We start from the raw sequence: 19,933 nt of genomic DNA on the forward strand, positions 1-19,933 counted from the left end.
ATCACAAGGTTTTTGAGGAATTGATGTCCACTGTGGTTATAACAGCTTACATATTCACCAGGACTATATGAGAGTTCTCATTCCTATAGCACTGACAATTCATGAGATTCATATCTGTCTTTCAGTTAGGAGCAAAACCCAAGGAGTAGAAAAATTTGTAGTTTCCTGAATACTAGTAATAGAATTGAGATTGAAATGTCAATAATAACTGGAAAAATTTTTAACATATTACAGTGAAAATATCCACAAGGAAGTGATTTTGGTAGACTTCCTCTGTTCATTCATAAAGTTGTGCTTGTATACCTTGAGGTTTTTTTAATATACTTTTTAATTTTTTAAAAGATACTTAGGTTACATAAATATTACATAAATAATATAGGGATTCCCATATGCCCGGCTCCCTACCCCTCCCACACTTTCCCACATTAACAACATCCTTCATTAGCGTGGTACATTTATTACAATTGATGAACACATTTTGGAGCATTGCCATAAGCATCGATTACAGCATTGTACATATTACAATGTAGTTTACACTTTCTCCCACACAATTTTGTAAGTTATGACAAGATATATAATGGCCCATACGTGTCATTCCAATGTCATTCAGGACTATTCCCAAGTTCTGAAAATGCCCCCAAATTATACCTGTTTTTCCATCTCCCTCCACTCAGAACTTCCCATTGCCTCCATATCCATGATAAAATTTCTTCCATTGCTAGAATCATACAAAGTCTATCTTAGAATATCAGTAAGTCTACTCTCGTCCATCATTCATTTCCCAATCCTGAGGATTCTGAGATGGTGATAATCTCTCCACCTGTAATTGAGAGGGGGCTTAGATCCCAAGAAGCAGATAGATGGAACTATCTTGCTTGCAGTTGCAGACAGTCTCTGTTCCTTGGTATGGTAGTTGTCCATCATCATCTCTTTGTCAGTTGTCCTGGGTAAGTCCAATGAACTGGAGAGTAAGTGTTGCAAATCTGTTGAGATTCAGGTCCCAATGGCACATGGACAGCCCAAAGATTTAAGTCTCTTGGACATATACCTATCAACTCTAGTACTAACTAAAGGTTCAAATAGAAGGGACAGAAGAGCCATGTGTAGACCACAACTGGATCCAACTCTGTCACACTGGGGAGCATCAATTCCAAAGTAGGGCCCACTGGCAGGGCACCAAACTCCTGAGCCATCTCCCCTGCCTGTAGTGTCTCGATGTCTCCAGAGACCTCAGGAACCCTGCTATTTGAGGCAATATTTACTTTGGCAGTGAATGAGATCCTGTTGAGATGTGCATAAGTGTAACCTCTGGAATGACCTTCAAAGTCACTTTGAAGTTTCTTAGCCATATAAATTCATTTGTCTTTACCTTTTCCCCCTTTTGATCAAGGTCTTTTTCCAGTTGTATTGCTAGTTGGTGCTTGGTAGTAATCCCTCAGTACCAGAGAGGCTCATCCCTGGGAGTCATGTCCCATGCTTGTAGGAAGATAATGCATTTATATGCTGAGTTTGGCTTAGAGAGAGGCCACATTTGAGGAAAAAGGAGGCTCTCAGGGAATAACTCTTAGGTACCCTGTAATACTAGGCTAAGTTTCTATTTCAAAAGTAAAAGTTCATAAGTACAGTCATTGCTTACTTAAGTACAGTACAGTCAGGGGGCTGTCAGTGGTCCATCCTCCTTCACTAGTGTATTAGTCAGCCAAAGGGGTAATGATAAAAAATACCAGAAATTGGTTGGTTTTTATAAAGGGTATTTATTTGGGGTAGGAGCTTACAGATACCAGGCCGTAAAGCATAAATTACTTCCCTTACCAAAGTCTATTTCCACATATTGGAGCAAGATGTCTGCTGATGTCTGCAAGGGTTCAGGCTTCTTTGGTTCCTCCTTTCCTCAGCGTTCTTTTTCCTGGGCTCAGTGTTCCTCTCTTTCTGGGGCTTGCCTCTCTTTCCTCTGTGAGCTTACTTCCTGGGGTTTCAGCTTAAGGCTTCAGCATCAAACTCCAACATCAAAACCCAAACATCAAAAACCCTTAACTCTGTCCTCTGCCATGCCTTTCATCTGTGAGTCCCCACCCACCAAAGGGTGAGGACTCAATGCACTATTGGCACAAGAGGTTTACATAATTACTTAAGTAAACTTATGAACCCAATATAATCTAATATGCCCAGAGGAAAAGATCAGTTTACAGACATAATCCAATATTGCTTTTTGGAATTCATCAATAATATCAAACTGCTCTGACTATTCACTGCCCCTATACTTGGGGGATTCTTGCTGTCCCATTAGAGAATGTGGCAGAGCTCCCCAGGATGGGAATTTGATATTCTTTCTGTTATTGTGTGACTCTCCACCCACCATGACAATGCCCCATGAACACTTGAACACATTTATATGCCTTATAGATATGCTCCAGGTGACCATGAGTTTTTATTATGAATTTAGTGATTAATTACATGCAATTTAAATATATTTAAATTTGTGACAGTGTTCACAAAATTCACTCTGAAAATAGTTATTAAGCACCAGATGCATAGAGGGCAAAGGGAGTATAAATGTGAGGAATGGTGGCTAGAAGAAGTGTTGGAAAAGTAATTGAAGGAGGGTATAGACAGGTCAGGATCATGCCTGAGAGGACCTACATGCTCAGAAGGGGAAAAATGCTGGTCTGTGCAATGGGGAAGCACATATTTGTCTGGTTTACAGAAGATAAAAGCAGGTTGTTGAGACAGAAAAGACACGCAAGCCATCTCACTCATAATTTGCAGTTACCCTCGGGGGGAATGAGGATCAGCCTCTAAGTGTATGGAGTACCTTTGAATGACATCATGAAAAGGGCTTTGGAAGAACAAACTTTACAACTATTGCTTTGGTTAGAAGGAAAGGGAAAGTGGAAGGGAGGTAAGTGCAGTGTTTACCTTGAAAGCTTGATGGATGAAGTGAGGATATAAGGTAAGATAGATCACTGCTATGAAGATAGTTGTGAAAATGGGAAGAGGGGCAGAAGGGCATAATTTAAGGTAATAGAAGAATATGGTGATACAGGTGGGACAAAAAATGATTTTATTACTCAGAAAAAAATTTTTAAATTATGATTGATCATGGTCTTGTGTTCTTGTTGGTTTGTTTTTCTCTGGATACTTTCCAGATTTTGTCTTTATGTTTGGTTTTCAGCAGTCTGACTATGCTGTGCCTCGGTGTGGTTGGTTTTTTCCTATTATTGAGGGTAAAATTACATAACATAATTAATCATTTTAAAGTGAGATTTAAATTAGTACATTTAAAATGTTGTGAAAATACCATCTCTATCTAGTTCCTAAATATTTTTTTCAACACAAATGAAGCCCATATCCATTATCAGTTGCTCCCTATTTCTCCCTTCCCCAGTTTCTGGCAACCACAATTTGTATTATTTCTTTATGGATTTACCTAAACAGGATATTTCACATAAATGCAACCATATAATAGTTGGCCTTTTGTGTATGGCTTCTTTCACATAGCATAATATTTTAAAGGTTTATCCATATTGTAGCATGCATATTCTTTTTATGGCTGAATGCTATTCTATTGTATATATATATATATATACCACTTTTTAAATTAATTCATCTGTTGATGGACCTTTGAGCAGTTTTCACCCTTTGGCTACTGTGTATAGTGTTACAATGAACATTGTTGTACATTGTATTTGTTTGCTTACTTGTTTTAAATTCTTTTGGATATAAACCTAGAAGTGGAATTACTGGGTCTTATGGTAATTTTATGTTTAATTTTTTGAGTAGCTGCCAAACTGTTTTCCACAGTGGGTGAACCATTTAACATTCCCCAAAATGTTCAAGGGTTTCAATTTCACTACATGCTTGACGGCACTTGTTATTTCTAGTGGTTGTGGAGTGGAATCTCATCAAGGTTTTGCTTTGCATTTCCCTAAGGACTAATAATGTTGAGCATCTTTTCATGTGCTTATTGGCCATTGTATATCTTATTTGGAGAAAATTCTATTCAGATTCTTTGCTCATTTTAAAATTTGGTTGTTTTTTTGTTGTTGGTTTTAAGAGTTCTTAAATAGCCTAGATAGAGACACTTGAAAAATACATGATGTGCAACTATTTTCTCTGATTTTGTAGGCTGTTCACTTTATTAATTATGTTCTTCAGTGCACAAATGTTTTTAATTTTGATGAAGCCAAATTTTTCTTTCTGTTGTTGTTGCTTGTACTTTTGGTATCATATCTAAGAGTCTATTGCCAAATCCAAAATAATGAAGATTTACTCTTATGTTTTCTTCTGTTAGTTTTATGGCTTTAGTTCTTATAGTTAAGTCATTGATTCATTTTGTGTTAATTTTTGTATATGGTGTGAAGTCAGATTCTAATTTCATTCTTTTGCATGTAAAGAGCCAGTTATCCCACCACCACTTGTTGAAGAGACTATTCTTTCCCCCATTGACTATTCTTGACACCCTTGCTGAAAATCAATTGGCAATAGATATATGACTTTCTTTCTGAATTCTTAATTCTATCCCATTGGTCTATATATCTGTCCTTGTGCCAGTACCATATTGTTTTGATTACTGTAGATTAGTAATTTTTAAATTGAGAAGTGTGAATTTCCTAACTTTGCTTTCTCTCTCAAGTTGTTTTGACTCTTCAGAGTGCCTTGAAATTCTATATAAATGTAAAGATCAGCTTTTCTACTTCAAAAAAGACCACTGAAATTATGGTAGTGATTACATTGAATCTATAGATCACTTTGGGCAGTATTGCCATCTTAACAATATTGTCTTTCATTCCATAAACGCAGGATATCTTTCTATTTATTTAGGTATTTTAAATTTTCTTTCAGCAATGCTTTGTAGTTTTCAATGTACTCATCTTGTACCTCCTTGGTTAAATTTATTCCTAGGTATTTTATTCTTTTGGGTGTTTTGTAAAGTATTTTCTTTATTTCTTTTTTGAAATGTTCATCATTGGTATATAGAAACACAATTTATTTTTGCACTTTGATCTTCTGCCCTGCAACTATGCTGATTTTTAAAATTAGCTCCAATAGCTTTCTTGTGGATTTTTTGGGGTTTCCCATATATGGGTTCATATCAACTGTAAATAGAGATAGTTATATTTATTCCTTTGCTACCTGGTGTAATTTTTTTTTTATCTTGCTTAATTGCTTGGGCTAGAATTTCCAGTACAGTGTTGAATAGTAGTAGTGAACGTGAGCATCCTTATCTTGTTTCTGATTTTAGGGGAAATATTTTTAGTCTTTCACCATTGAGTATAGCATAAGTGGTAAGTTTTTCATTAATGCCCTTTAATATATTGGGGAAGTTCTCTTCTCCTCCATGTATTCTGAGGGCTTTTAAAATTCATTCATTCATTCATTTGATCAACTGAGATTTATGGAGTGCCTACTGTACACAAGTCTGTGTAATGAGGTTCTAAAGTTCTAATTCCAGGAATTTCTAAGCAGGGGAACAGGAGAGATGTATAGCAGACAGCAGAAATCCTGTGGGAAAGGGCTATGTGGGTATGGGAATGTTGGAGCAAGGCTGGATTGAGTCAGGATAGGCTTCAAGACTCTTGAAGGGTGAGAAAAAAAGATTTATGGACTTATGAGGGGGGTTCTTCTTCAGGAACTACCCAGACGGGTGAGCACAGCTTTCCCATTGGCAAGAGTCATGTGAACCAGATGTTGGAAACCAGGTTGCATGGGCTTAGAATTATTATAGCAGGAAATAGGGAGTCATAGCAGGTGCTTGAGCAGCAAAGTGATGTGGTCAAGGTACAGATAAACAAAGATCTTTTTTCAGTGGCATTAACCTGGAAAACTCCTTCTTATTCACCTGGTCCAGCTTATAAGCTACCTTCTCCAAAAAATCATCAAGGAAACACAGTACAGGCCCACATCAAAAGCATCATTAAATAAGAAGAAGCCAAAAGAGGAGAAACATAGGGTGAGGTCTGAGAGGGTCTCGGTCGCAAGCTTCCGTGTCCTTAGCAGGCAAAGTCAGAATGCGTCAATCTCCCAGTGCAGCAGCCATGTATTAAACATTTTTTCAATGATGGAAGATTATCATAGGGGCTGCAAGTCTCCTGACTATATACAGGGGTCTCATAATGCAGGCATGATTCTGTGTTCTGAGTGTTTTATCATGAGAGGATATTTGATTTTTGCCAAATGCCTTTTCTGCATCACTTAAGATGATTATGTGGGATTTTTTCCCCCTTTCATTTCATTAAAATGGTGTATTACCTTGATTGATATTCTTATGTTGAATTCACCCTTGCATTCCTAGGATAAATTCAATGTGGTGATGGTGTATAATTCTTTTAATATGTTATTGGATTTCTATTTGTTAATATTTTATGGAGGATTTTGCATCTGTATTCATAAGGGACATTGCACTGTAGTTTTCTTTTCTGTTGGTATCTTTATCTGACTTTGTTTTCAGAGTAAAATTGGCCTCATAGAATGAGTTAGAAAGTTTTCCCTCTTCTGTTATCTGGAAGAGGTTGAGAATGATTGGTGTAAACTCTTCTTTAAATGATTGGCAGACTCCATCAATGAGGCTGTCTGATCCTGGACTTTTCTTGATGGGGAGCTTTTTTTTAATTACAGATTCAATCTTGTTGCTTATAGGTCTGTTCAAATATTTCTTCTTAAGTCAGTTTTGGTAGTTTGTGTGTCATTAGGAATTTGTCCATTTCATCTAGGATAGATAATTTGTGTATATTGTGCATGGTATTCTCTTACAATCATTTTTATGTCTGTAAGATAAAATGTAATGCCCCCATTCATTTCTCACTTTTTTCTTTTTCAGTCTAGCTAAAAGTCTGTCAATTTGTTCATCTTTTCAAAGAATCTACTTTTGGTTTTGTTGACTCTATTTTTTTTTTTTTTTTTGGCCATCATCAAAACTTTATTGAAAAACTGACACCAAAATAGGAGATCACTGCTGCATATCTTACAAAATCAAACATAATTCCATTATCTTGGTAGGTTAACTAGAATTACTGAATTGTTAAGGTATTCTTAAATTCAGAGAGTTGGGTGGATAATTCGTTAGTGTTGTTTTCTTCTAAGTAAACATCCTTCCGTGAGTCTGGCCTCTCCTCCCGTAGGCTGGCACAACACTATTGAACAACATATATAAAGAACCACTGTCTTGGGAAGTGGCTGTGGCTCAAGCAATTGAGCCCTCCCTCGTTTACCATATGGAGGATCCGGATTCCATCCCCGGGACCTCCTGGTAAAAAAAAAAAAAGAAAAAGAAAAAAGGCATTCCAGACCTGCCAGGTGTGGAGAGGTGCAGGCTCCCCACACCGCATCGCTACACACCAAAAAGACGATGATGCAACCAGACAAGAGAGGGAAAAAAAACCAAAACCCACTGTGTGAACATGGCTGAACACCGTGGTAATTTTGTAGCAACCTGGACATTTTACATCCATAAAATAAGAATTTGGACTTTGAACTAGCCGTTTCTTTTTGTGTTTTTTCATTTCCTCTTCCGAGGACCGATGCAGTAAATCTCTAGCCGAAGACATGTTGACCCTCTCTCAAGCCCAACCCTTTCAGATCTGAAGTGGCACCCCTAGGAACAGCTCATCATCTCCCTCTTGTTTTTTCATTCTCTTTCATTTATCTCTGCACTAATCTTTGTTATTAACTTCCTATGCTGGCCTTAGGATTAATTTCCCCTTATTTTTCTAGTTTCTCAAATTGTAAATTTAGGCCTAATATATGGTCTATCTGAAGAATATTTCTTGTGTGTTTGAGAAGAATGTGTATTCTACTGTTTGGTGATGGTATATGTATCTGTTGGATTATAGTCTAGCTTATGCTATAATTGATTTATATATGTGTTCAAGTCCTACTGAATTTATGTCTAGAAGTTCTGTCCATTATTGAAAATAAGATAATGATGTTATCAACTATTACTGTATAAATGTCTATTTCTCCCTCATTTCTGTCAATGCTTACTTCATGTCTTTTTGGGCTCTGTTAATTGGTATATATATGTTTATAATTGTTATATTTTGTTGATGAATTGACCTTTTATCAATACATAATGCCCTTCTCTGTCTCTTGTAATAGTTTTGACTGAAAGTGAATCTAGCTGATATTTGTATTGCCACCCTACCTGTCTTTTGGTTACTATTTGGATGGAATATCTTTTTCCAGCCTTTTACTTTTCAATCTATTTGTATCTTTGGATGTAAAGTGAGTCTCTTTTAGATAGTATATATAGTTTTTTTTTTTTTAAATCCATACTTCCAATCTCTGTCTTCCAAGTGGAGTATTTAATCCATCTAGATATAAAGTAATTACTAATACTAAAGAACAACTTACTTTTGCCATTTAGCTATTTGTTTTCTGTAGGTATTATACCATTTTTGTTCCTCATTTCTTCCCTTACTTTTGCGTTTAATTTTTTTTTTTTTTGGTAGTTCACTGTTTTGATTCCTTATTTTTGTGTATATTTTTCAGATATTTTCTTAGTGGTATCCATAAGGACTTCATTTAACATCGTAAATTTATAACAATCTACTTTGAATCAATAACAACGTAGCTTTAATAACATGCAAAACTTGCCTCCTAAACAGCTCCACCCCCCTCTTATGTTGTTGTCATAAATTACATTGTTATATATTGTGTCCTTTAGCATATTTTTATATTTATTGCTTTATTCATTTTTCTTTTACTCATGTAGGAAATAGAGGGAGGAGTTGCAAACCAAAAATACAACACTGGCTTCTGTATTTACCCATATAGTTACCATTCCTGGAATGTACCAAAAGAACAACCCATGAATAAAAATAATTTATAAATTTGATCAAAATTCATCAAAATTAGAAGCTTCTGGTCTACAAAAGGCACTATTTAGAGAAAGAAAAGAAAAGCCACAGACTGGCAGAAAATACTTGCTGAATATACCAAAAATAACTCAAAACTCAAAAATAAGATTTCAACTCCAAAAATGGGCAAATTTGGATAAAGAAGTATATGAACAACAAGCACAAAAATATGCTCGCTATTTAGTCACTAGGGAAATCCAACTTGAAATTAGGAAAAAATATCACTATTAGAATAGCTAAATTAAAATTTGGCAATACCAATTAACCATATGGAATAATTTCCACTCTGATACACTGATAGTAGGAATGCAAAATGGTACAACCACTTTAGAAAACAGTTTGTTAGTTTCTTATAAAATTATACATATACTTACCATATGATCCACCAATCATACTCCAATTACATTTTCATTTCAAGTGAAATTAAACATATATTCAGATTTGAAAACTGAGTGCAAATGTACTAGTGGCCTTTCATAGTGGACAAAAACTAGAAACACCCCAAATGTTCTTTATCTTGTGAATGGATAAATTGTGGTGTATCTGTATAACGGAATATTTCTTGTCAATAACTACTGATACTTGCAACAACATCAATGAATCTCATATACATTACTCGAAGTGAAAGAAATCAGAATCCAAAGGGTATGATTCCATTTGTAGCAGTTTGAAATTATTATGAATTCCAAAACTAGATATCGGATTATGTTTGTAATCTGATCTGTACCTGGGCCTGACTGAGTTATGATTAGGGCTTTAATTGGGCCACATCATTAGGACATTGAGTCCCTGCTCCTTGGTGGGTGGAGACTCACAGATAAAAGGCATGGCAAATGACAGAGTTGGGGTGTCATAATGTTGGAGTTTGATGATGAAGTCTTAAGCTGGAGCCCTGAGGAGAGAAACAGAGCCATTTGCCTGATAGTCTACAGCTGACCTTGTGGAGAAAGGCAAAGCCTAGAGAACCTCATAGTCTACAGCTGTCCTTGTGGAGAAAACAGGAACTGAGCCCAGAGGAACCCAGGAAGCCTGAACCCTCACAGACATTGGCAGCCCTCTTGCTCCAACATGAGAAAATAGACTTTGGTGAGGGAAGTAGTTTATGCTTTATGGCCTGGTATCTGTAAGCTTCTACCTCAAATAAATACCCTTTATAAAAACCAACTAATTTATGGTATTTTGCATCAGCCTCCCTTTGGCTGACTAATATACCATTTATGTGACTTCTAGGAAAAGCAAAACTATTGGGACAGAAAAGAGGTCAGTGGTTTCCTGATGTGAAGGTAAGAGTTAACTATAAAAGGGCATCAGGGGGAAGCAGATGTGGCTCAAACTATCACAAGGGAGGTCCCAGGTTTGGTTCCTGGTGCCTCCTAAAAAAGATGAGCAAGACAGTGAGCTGGTGTGACAGGCTGGTGCAGCAAGCTGATGCACCAAGATAACACAAAGAGGAAGACATAATGAGAGACACAATAAAGCAGGGAGTGGAGGTGGCTCAAGCAATTAGGCACCTCCCTCCCACACAGGAGGTCCTGGGTTAGGTTCCTGGTGCCTCCTAAAACAAAAAAAAAAACAAACAAACAAAAATGGAAGATGAGTACACAACAAACAGACACAGTAAATGAAAACAACAAGGGGTTGGGAAGAAATAAATAAATCTTTTTTTAAAAAAAGGGCACTAGGGAATTTTGAAAGGTAATGAAAAATTTCTATATCTAGATTGTGGTGGTGATTACATGACTGTATATGTTTGTTAAAACCTATAGAACTGTACATCAGTAAGTGTGAGTTTTATTGTATGTGAATTACACCTTAAGTTTTTTTTAGGGAAAAGGGACCATAAACCTTGTGAGGCAAATGGACAAATCACATTGAACAAGTCCAAAAAGAAAGATTTTTAAAAAAATTTTTTAATTCATTTTTTAAAAATTTTACATTAAAAAAATATGAGGTCCCATTCAACCCCACCGCCCCCACCCCACCACTCCCCACACAGCAACACTCTCTCCCATCATCATGACAAATCCATTGCATTTGGTAAGTATATCTCTGGGCATCACTGCACCTCACGGTCAAGGTCCACATCATAGCCCATACTCTCCCACGTTCCATCCAGTGGGCCCTGGGAGGATCTAAAATGTCCGGTAATTATCCCTGAAGCACCACCCAGGACAACTCCAAGTCCCGAAAATGCCTCCACATCTCATCTCTTCCTCCCATTCCCCGCACCCAGCAGCCACCATGGCCACTTTTCCCACACCAATGCCACATTTTCTCTGTGGGCCTTGGATTGGTTGTGTCCATTGCACATATATGTCAAGAGGAGGCTTAGATTCCACGGATACTGGATGCAGTCCTCATGCTTTCAGTTGTAGGCACTCTAGGCTCCATGGTGTGGTGGTTGACATTCTTCAACTCCATGTTAGCTGAGTGGAGTAAGTCCAATAAATCAGAGTGTAGGAGTTGAAGTCTGTTGAGGCTCAGGGCCTGGCTATCATACTGTCAGTCCAGAGATTCAAATCCCCTAGATATATCTTAAACCCCAGCACCAACTACAATTCCAGTAAAGTAGCATGAAAGTCTTGTGAAAAGAGATCCCATCTGTGTCCAGCTCCATCACGCAGAAACACCAGCTCCAAAGAAGGGCCAACTGACATGGCAGTGAACCGCATCTGCCATGACCATAGAACCTGTGGGTCTCTTTAGCCCTCAAAAGAACCAATACCTGGGGTTGTATCTACTTTATCTGTCTCTGAGACTCTGCTCAGGTGTGCATAAGGGCAATCCTTCTGACATCCTCCAGACTCTTTTTTTAGAGACTCATAGCCATATAAACTCATTTCTCCTTTCCATTTCCCCCTTACATTAGGTCAAACAGCATTTTAAACTCCTGTTATTATATGTAGACAGGGATATTCTGCTGGTCCACGTTGTACCTTTAATTCAAGGTCATTTTCTAGTTGCATCATCAGCTGGTACTTGGTAGTGATCCCTCAGTGCCAGGGAGGCTCATCCCTGGGTGTCATGTCCCACACTGGGGGGAATGCATCGCATTTACATGCTGAGTTTGGCTTCGAGACTGGCCACATTTGAGTAACATGAAAGCTGTCAGGAGGAAACTCCTAGGCACAGTGCTGCTGTAGGCCTTGTTCTTATTTCAGGCGTATAGGCTCACAAGCATAGTCATTAGTATCAGGGGCTCACTGTTGGATCCTTAAGGAAAGATGTTTTTAAATGTCCCTTAAATATATGAAAAGATACTCAAAATCATTCATAATTAGAGAAATGCTAATTAAAACTACACTATGATACCATTTCTCACTTTAGATTGGCAAAATTAAGCAATTTGACACATTCTGTGGGTGAGGCTGTGGGGGAAACAACAGGCTTTTATATTGCACTGATGGAAATGCAAATTGGTTCCACTCTTATAGACAGGATCTTGGCAATATCTAACAAAACTACGTACGCTTTTACTTTTTGATCTGGCAGTCTCACTTCTAAGGATTTACTCTGAAGATATACCTTCAACAATATGCACAGGTTACTCATTATAGAAGTTTTGTAATTGCAAAATATTGGAAACAAAGGAGAGTGGTTAGGGAAGCGGACTTGGCCCAGTGGATAGGGTGTCCGTCTACCACATGGGAGGTCCACGGTTCAAATCCCAGGCCTCCTTGACCTGTGTGGAGCTGGCCCATGCGCAGTGCTGATGTATGCAAGGAGTGCTGTGCCAAACAGGGATGCCCCCACTTAGGAGAGCCCCACGTGCAAGGAGTGCACCCTGTAAGGAGAGCTGCCCAGCGTGAAAGAAAGTTCAGCCTGCCCAAGAATGGCGCCGCACACACAGAGAGCTGATGCAGCAAGATGACGCAACAAAAAGAGACAGATTCCCATGCTGCTGACAACAACAGAAGCGGACAAAAGAAGAACACGCAGCAAATAGACATGGAACAGACAACTGGGGTGGAGGGGGACAGGGAGAGAAACAAAAAATAAATCTTTAAAGGAGAGTGGTTACAAAGATGTACTTACCAAATCCAATGGATGTGTCATGATGATGGGAACGAGTGTTGTTGGGGGGGGGGGAGAGGGGGGGTGGGGGGGTGGGGTTGAATGGGACCTCACATATATATTTTTAAGGTAATATTATTATAAAGTCAATAAAAAATAAAAAAATTAATAAAAGGAAAAAAAAAAAAAAAGGAGAGTGGTTAAATAAACTATGGTACATCTGCACTATGGAGTATTATGCAGCTGTCAGAAAAAGAGAGAAAGATCTCTAAAAAGTGATATAAAGTGATTTCCAGGATATATTGTGAACAAGGCAAATGAAAGAGTTTTTATAGTATGCTCCCTTTTGTGTAATAAAGAAGGTGCTATATGAGAATATTTGTGTATCTGCTTGTTTGGATAAAAGAAACACCAAAGGATAAACCAGACAACAGTGAGATTATCAACTGTCCGTGGGTGGGAATGGAATGAAAATGATGGGGTGTGGTAATAGGATGAAATGGTTAGGAGAGAGTGACATTTCTCTGAATATACGTTTGTATGTAATTATGACTTATGGAATTATGTTAATGTTTCACATACTACATAGAAAAACAGCAAAAATAGGGAAAACCCCTGTGGTGTAGATTGTTGAAGGTAGCAGTATGACACTATGAATTCAAATATATATATTCTGGTAACTTTAGTGAAGAATGGTATTGGTAATCAAGATCTGCGCACTAGTTTTGCTCATTGTTTATATAATACAGCATAAACATAATATAAACTTATACATTTAAATATAAAAATATAAATATATATACATTCACATGCACACACACGTATACACAGAGAAGCAATGAACAAAACTAGTACTGAGATCTTGGTTTGTAAATATCATCTACTAAAAGGAACCATAGCTCCTTTATTAATATTTATATTGTATAAATAATATAATTATAAATATATAAATATTAAATACTAATGCAAAGATAAAGACTTTCCTTCACATCTAAAGTCATTTGTTTTATATATATATATTTATAAGAGGAAAGTCTCCTTTCTCATGTTGCCATCCTCTAGGAAAGAAACAAATCACATCCCTGTTTCTATACACCTTCCTTTTCACTCCTAGCAAGTGGACAACTGTAGGAACTTATAATTTGCCAGCATCATGAGGGTTCTCTGTTACTTTGCCAACAGATATAGTACATGTCTGACACATAGGTATTAGTTGTCTCCATAGTTTTAAAACTATAGAAAAGTATAGAAATACAGAAAAGCATGATTCAATTATACTTTCTTTTTCTACTAGAAAATAATCTGACAGCTTTGCCTAGTGGTATCCACAGTCTTGTTTCACTGAAGGAGATAAATTTTGATGACAATCCTTTGCTGAGGCCTCCAATGGAAATCTGTAATGGAAAACAGTTGTATACTATTGTGCTCTATCTACAGAGGGCAGATGAAAGAGATGGTAGGTGATGAGTAGATGACTACTTAAAAGTCATTTTCTAGTATTATCTGTGAATAAGTTTGCTTTAATTGAAGGCTTTCAATCTGGCAGAGTTATTAAAATGTTTTTCATTTCCTCTTTTCTGAAGGTTAGGAGTTGATTTTGATCAGATTATTTAATCCAGGTCCATAACAACTGGGCCATTGAAAACAGGTGAATCCAAGTGGAGAAGTAGGATGCTTTTCATCCATTGGCCTTGATCCCCTTTAATAAGTTTATTATCAATGGTTGCAGCCAGACTCAGAATCCACACTGATTTCATCATCAGTTATGATCTGCCTTACCACACGTTGTGGTTCTAAAAGACATATTTGGTCTTTTTTTTTGAAAGATTTATTTAATTTATGCCTTCCCCCTCATTGTCTGCTTTCTGTGTCCATTCACTGTGTATGTTCTTCTGTGTCCACTTGGGTTCTTGTCAGTGGCACCTGGGAATCTGCGTCTCTTTTTGTTGCATCATCTTGCTGTGTCAGTTCTCTGTGTATGCAGCACCACTCCTGGGCAGGCTGAACTTTTTTTTGCACGGGGCGGCTCTCCTTATGGGGCACACTCCTTGTGTGTGGGGCTCCCCTATGTGGGGACACTCCTGTGTGGCATGGCACTCCTTGTACGCATCAGCATTGTGTGTGGGCCAGCTCCACACGGGACAGGAGGCCCTGGGTTTGAACCCTGGACCTCCCATGTGGTAGGCGAATGCTCTAGCAGTTGAGCCAAATCCACTGCCCCATATTTGGTTTTTTTTTTTTTTTTTTTTTTTAGGTTTTTTTTTTTATTGACTTTGTAATAATATTACATTAAAAATATATATGTGAGGTTCCATTCAACCCCACCCCCCCACCCCCCCTCTCCCCCCACCCCCCAACAACACTCGTTCCCATCATCATGACACATCCATTGGATTTGGTAAGTACATCTTTGGGCACCTTTGCACCTCATAGACAATGGTTCACATCATGGCCCATACTCTCTTCCATTCCATCCAGTGGGCCCTGTGAGGATTTACAGTGTCCGGTGATTACCTCTGAAGCACCATCCAGGGCAGCTCCATGTCCCAAAGACGCCTCCACCTCTCATCTCTTCCTGCCTTTCCCCATACCCATCGTCCACCATGTCCACTTTTCCCAATCCAATGCCACCTCTTCTATGTGGACATTGGATTGGTTGTGTCCATTGCACCTCTATGTCAAGAGGAGGCTCAGATTCCACATGGATGCTGGATGCAATCCTCCCATTTTCAGTTGTAATCACTCTAGGCTCCATGGTGTGGTGGTTGTCCTTCTTCAACTCCATCTTAGCTGAGTGTGGTAAGTCCAATAGATCAGATTGTAGGTGCTGGAGTCTGTTGAGGCTCAGGACCTGGCTATCACATTGTCAGTCCAGAGATTCAAATCCCCTAAATATATCTTAAACCCCAACATTAACTGCACCTCCAGCACATTAGCATGAAAGTCTTATGAAGGGAGATCCCATTTGAGTCCAGATTCATCACACATAAACACCATTTCCAAAGAGGGGCCATCTGCCCTGGTAGTTAACTCCATCGGCCATGACCATAACTCCCATGGGTCTCTTTAGCCCTCAAAGGAACCAATATCTGGGGGTTGTATCTGCTTTATCTGTCTCTCTGACTCTGCTCAGTTGTGCATGAGGGCAATCCTTCTGCCAGCCTCCAGACTCTTTTTTAGAAACTCGTAGCCATATAAACTCATTTCTCCTTTCCATTTCCCCCTTACTTTAGGTCAAACAGCATTTTAAAGTCATGGTATTTTATGTAGACATGGATATTCTGCTGATCCGCATTGAACCTTCCATATAAGGTCATTTTCCAGTTGCATCATCAGTTGGTAGTTGATAGTGGTCCCTCATTGCCAGGGAGGCTCATCCCCGGGTGTCATGTCCCACGCTGGGGGGAAGTTGGTTTTTTTTTTTTAAAGATTTATTTATTTATTTCTCTCCCCTTACCCGCCCCCCAGTTGTCTGCTTTCTGTGTCCATTCGCTGTGTTCTTCTGTGACTGCTTCTATCCTTAGCAGCAGCACTGGGAATCTGTTTCTTTTTTTTTGTTGCATCATCTTGTTGTGTCAGCTCTCCGTGTGTGTGGGCCATTCTTGGGCAGGCTGTACTTTCTTTCATGCTGGGCGGCTCTCCTTACAGGGCATACTCCTTGTGCATGGGGCTCCCCTATGCAGGGGACACCCCTGCATGGCAGGGCACTTCTTGTGGGCATCAGCACTGCACATGGGCCAGCTCCACACGGGTCAAGGAGGCCCAGGGTTTGAACTGCAGACCTCCCAGGTGGTAGGCGGACGCCCTATCCATTGGGCCAAGTCCACTTCCCTACCCCATATTTGGTCTTGAAAGAAGTTCACACAGATCCTTTCCATTAGGCCAGTTCGTTTTTGGCCCACTGCGACCATCTATCTGCAGTCCTTAGCCTTCATCACTTCTGTCCTTGAGCTTTCCTTTGTATGTTCCTAATTATTTCTAACAGCAGGGCCATTTGCTTTAGATGTCCATTGGACCAGAGGGTCACTGGTTTCTCCAAGCCTCTGAGAGGGAAATTTCACTGTACAGCTCTTTCTCTGGGGCTGGGGACCCAACAGCTAGGCTTTCATAGAAATGTACTGTCCTCTGTAAGCCACAGTATACATCCATATGTATAGCTAACACTCAGAAACAATTGCAAGCTTTGGGCCTCACTGATGGAAGGAACTGAAGAGATAAATGTAAAAGTCTTAGAAGCTGTCTCCTCTAGCATGCTGTGTAAGCTGGTTCTGCTAATTTCTATATAATAAGGCTTTAAAGGTTTACAAGTATCTATAAAGTATTCCTTTTAGGTACAATACTTTAGAGAATGTCTGTAAAGTTACAAAAGGGACTGTACCCATTCCAACTTGCTAAAATTCTATTTCTCAAGTTCCTAAAGAAGGATTCATATGGTTCTGGCCTCTATGAGGAAAGTGCAATAGGCAATGGAAACAGGTAAAGATCAGCACATATAAAAGAATCCTAGCCATTTATCACCTTTCTCTATGTCCAAAGAAACTTTGTACTGCAGGGAGTCCTGAAAATGAAGAGTTGGGGCCCAAAGATAGCATCGGAAATATTTTTATTCTGCAATTAATAAAGAGTGTGGAGTCCCTTTCTTAAAATTTCCATTAGGTGATTGGAAGTTTCATTTATATAAATAGCATATAATCTAGCCTGAGGGATTAATAGTATGTATAAAGTACAATATTAGAAAGCATATAGGGAAGAGGAGGTGGCTCAAGTGATTGAGCTCCCACCTACCACATGGGAGGTTCCTGGTTTGGTACCTGGTGCCTCCTAAAGAAGATAGCGAGCTGGCAAGATAGGCAGGCATGGCAAGCTGATGCAACATAAGACACTACAAGAAAAACACAATGAGAGACACAATAAAGCAAGGAATGGAGGTGGCTCAGCAATTAGGTACCTTCCTCCCATATCAGAGGTCCTAAATTTGGTTCCGAGTGCCTCCTAAAGAAACAAGGAAGACAACGAACAGACACAGCAAGTGCAAACAATGAGGGGGTGGGGAGAAATAAATAAATTAATAAAAAAAAAAAGAAAGCATATAACATATTTGAGATGTTTAGAGGGGGAAGGGGGTGAGATCACTAATTCCTGAAATTCCCAACTACCCTGGCCAATTAAAAATGGAGGTAGTTCTAATTAGCTGGAAGCCTTTTTTTTTTTAACTAAAGCACTATTATATATAAGCCAAAACTAATTAAGTGATCTGAATATAAAATATGCATATATGTGCTGTATTTATAATAGTTGTGAACGTAGTTTCTCAATTTGGTACATAAGCACATATAACAGCTAGAATTGAAGGAAGGAGTCAAATTCATTTCAAACAGATTCTGAAAGAATTAAAAAAAAAGTTTTGAAATCATTGTGAAGTCTCTTACAATATTCTTTGACATAGCGATTTTAAGGTGTAGGATTATTCAGATTTTATAAGAAATGGAATAAACGGTTCAACTTTCAGTTCATATATTAGATCTACATTTTAACTTTTGATTTTACTTGATATATACGTTTGATAGAAGCACAAAAAGAATCTGTTGAGTAAGAATAAAATAGAGTATCTTTTTCAAAAGAGATGACTTAAATTTTCTTTTATGTTCATATGTAGAGAAAATTTTAGAGAAGATCTTCAAGATAGTTGCTAACAACATCACTGAAACAAGTTTCACCTTTTTATGTCAAAAACTAAACCTGAAAAACTCAGAAATTGTTATGCCTACCCAGAGGTACGTGTGAATGAAAGATGTAACATAAATTTATGCTCATATTCCAGTTTATTGCCATTATGTACTTTGTGAAACATTCATATATCATGAATGCTAATTTTCTATAGAAGTCTGAGTTTCATTGATTATATCTTTGAGTCCCATGCTGTGACTACTTATCTTGTAGCAGTTAAAAGCAAGGGCTCTAAAGACAGACTGCTCAGCTTTAAATTCCTTCTCTACCATTTACTATAATAGCTTTGTGACCATGGGCAAATCCTTTAACTTCTCTGTGCCTCAGTTTCTTCACTGGTAAAATTGATAATACCTATGTAAAGAGTTGTCATGAGGATTAAATGAGATCTTGTTATAAATAAAGCGCATAGTACAGTAGCAGTAATGTACCAATTGCAAATAAATAATCCACAATTACGATTATTTTGAGGTCTTGAGCAAATCTCTGATAATTGAGTGTAAACTAAAGTGTTGATATTCTATAAGAAAGGACGGGGTGGAGCTAACATTCACTGAGAACTTTTTATATGTCAAGTTCTGTGCTGAACTTTCATATGGACTCTCCTCACTAATTAAACTCCCACAACAATCTGATAAATTGGATTGAAAGCCTAGTTATTAAATATTTAAATAGTTTAAAACAATGTTCTTAATTAGTAATGAAAATAATTATTTTTTAAATTTTCAGCAAAGTGTCATTAAGTGAAAGAGTCCAACAAGCATTTGATATATGGAAGATGGAGAGTAACAATTTGTTGCTAACCCCTGTTGCCTTAAGAGACCAACTGATTCGGGCACTGACTATGATAGGGGCACATGAAGTTATGGACAAAATAATGGCTCTAAAACTTTTTACATGTACAGTCAAATTCTGAACAGTAGAACCATAATAAAAACTGAAAAGTTATGATGAATTTATACAATTGGAACTGGAGTTTTGAACCATCCCATTTTACTTTATCATATAAGACAATTGCATGTCATGTCTCTCTTCCTAAGAAATGATGACAATTTGTAGTTAACACCATAATTGTGATTATAGTAAAATATTACAGTCATTGTCTTGTGTAGTCTTTTCTGTAGCCTCGGGATGATTTTGAATTTAAAAAGAAATAATTGCATTCAAAAATTTGTTTTTATATACTTCTCTTACATAACCCAAAATTTATAGGTAATAAGGTCACTAGACTTTGATTGGAGTTAGAAAGTAGTTTCTTTTTAGATATTGATTTAAAAACTGAAATGAATGTACCCACCCCTACTTTTTCGCCATTGGATGTGGGATGGCTTTGTTAA

The 19,933-nt window shown here is 37.9% G+C and overlaps 1 protein-coding gene across 1 annotated transcript in view; it reads left to right on the forward strand.

Moving 5' to 3' along the window:
- The window catches only part of LRRD1 (leucine rich repeats and death domain containing 1), a 31,087-nt gene extending 11,392 nt beyond the window's left edge, over nt 1-19,695 (forward strand). Inside the window, exons 3-5 of the mRNA XM_004475722.3 lie at nt 14,164-14,325; nt 18,526-18,643; nt 19,326-19,695. Coding sequence (XP_004475779.1) covers nt 14,164-14,325; nt 18,526-18,643; nt 19,326-19,512 — 467 coding nt within the window. The 3' untranslated portion in view covers nt 19,513-19,695. The remainder of the gene's footprint in view (nt 1-14,163; nt 14,326-18,525; nt 18,644-19,325) is intronic.
- Nucleotides 19,696-19,933: the final 238 nt, after the last annotated feature.

This window comes from Dasypus novemcinctus, chromosome 5, assembly GCF_030445035.2.
Source record: "Dasypus novemcinctus isolate mDasNov1 chromosome 5, mDasNov1.1.hap2, whole genome shotgun sequence".
Classification (NCBI taxonomy): domain Eukaryota; kingdom Metazoa; phylum Chordata; class Mammalia; order Cingulata; family Dasypodidae; genus Dasypus; species Dasypus novemcinctus.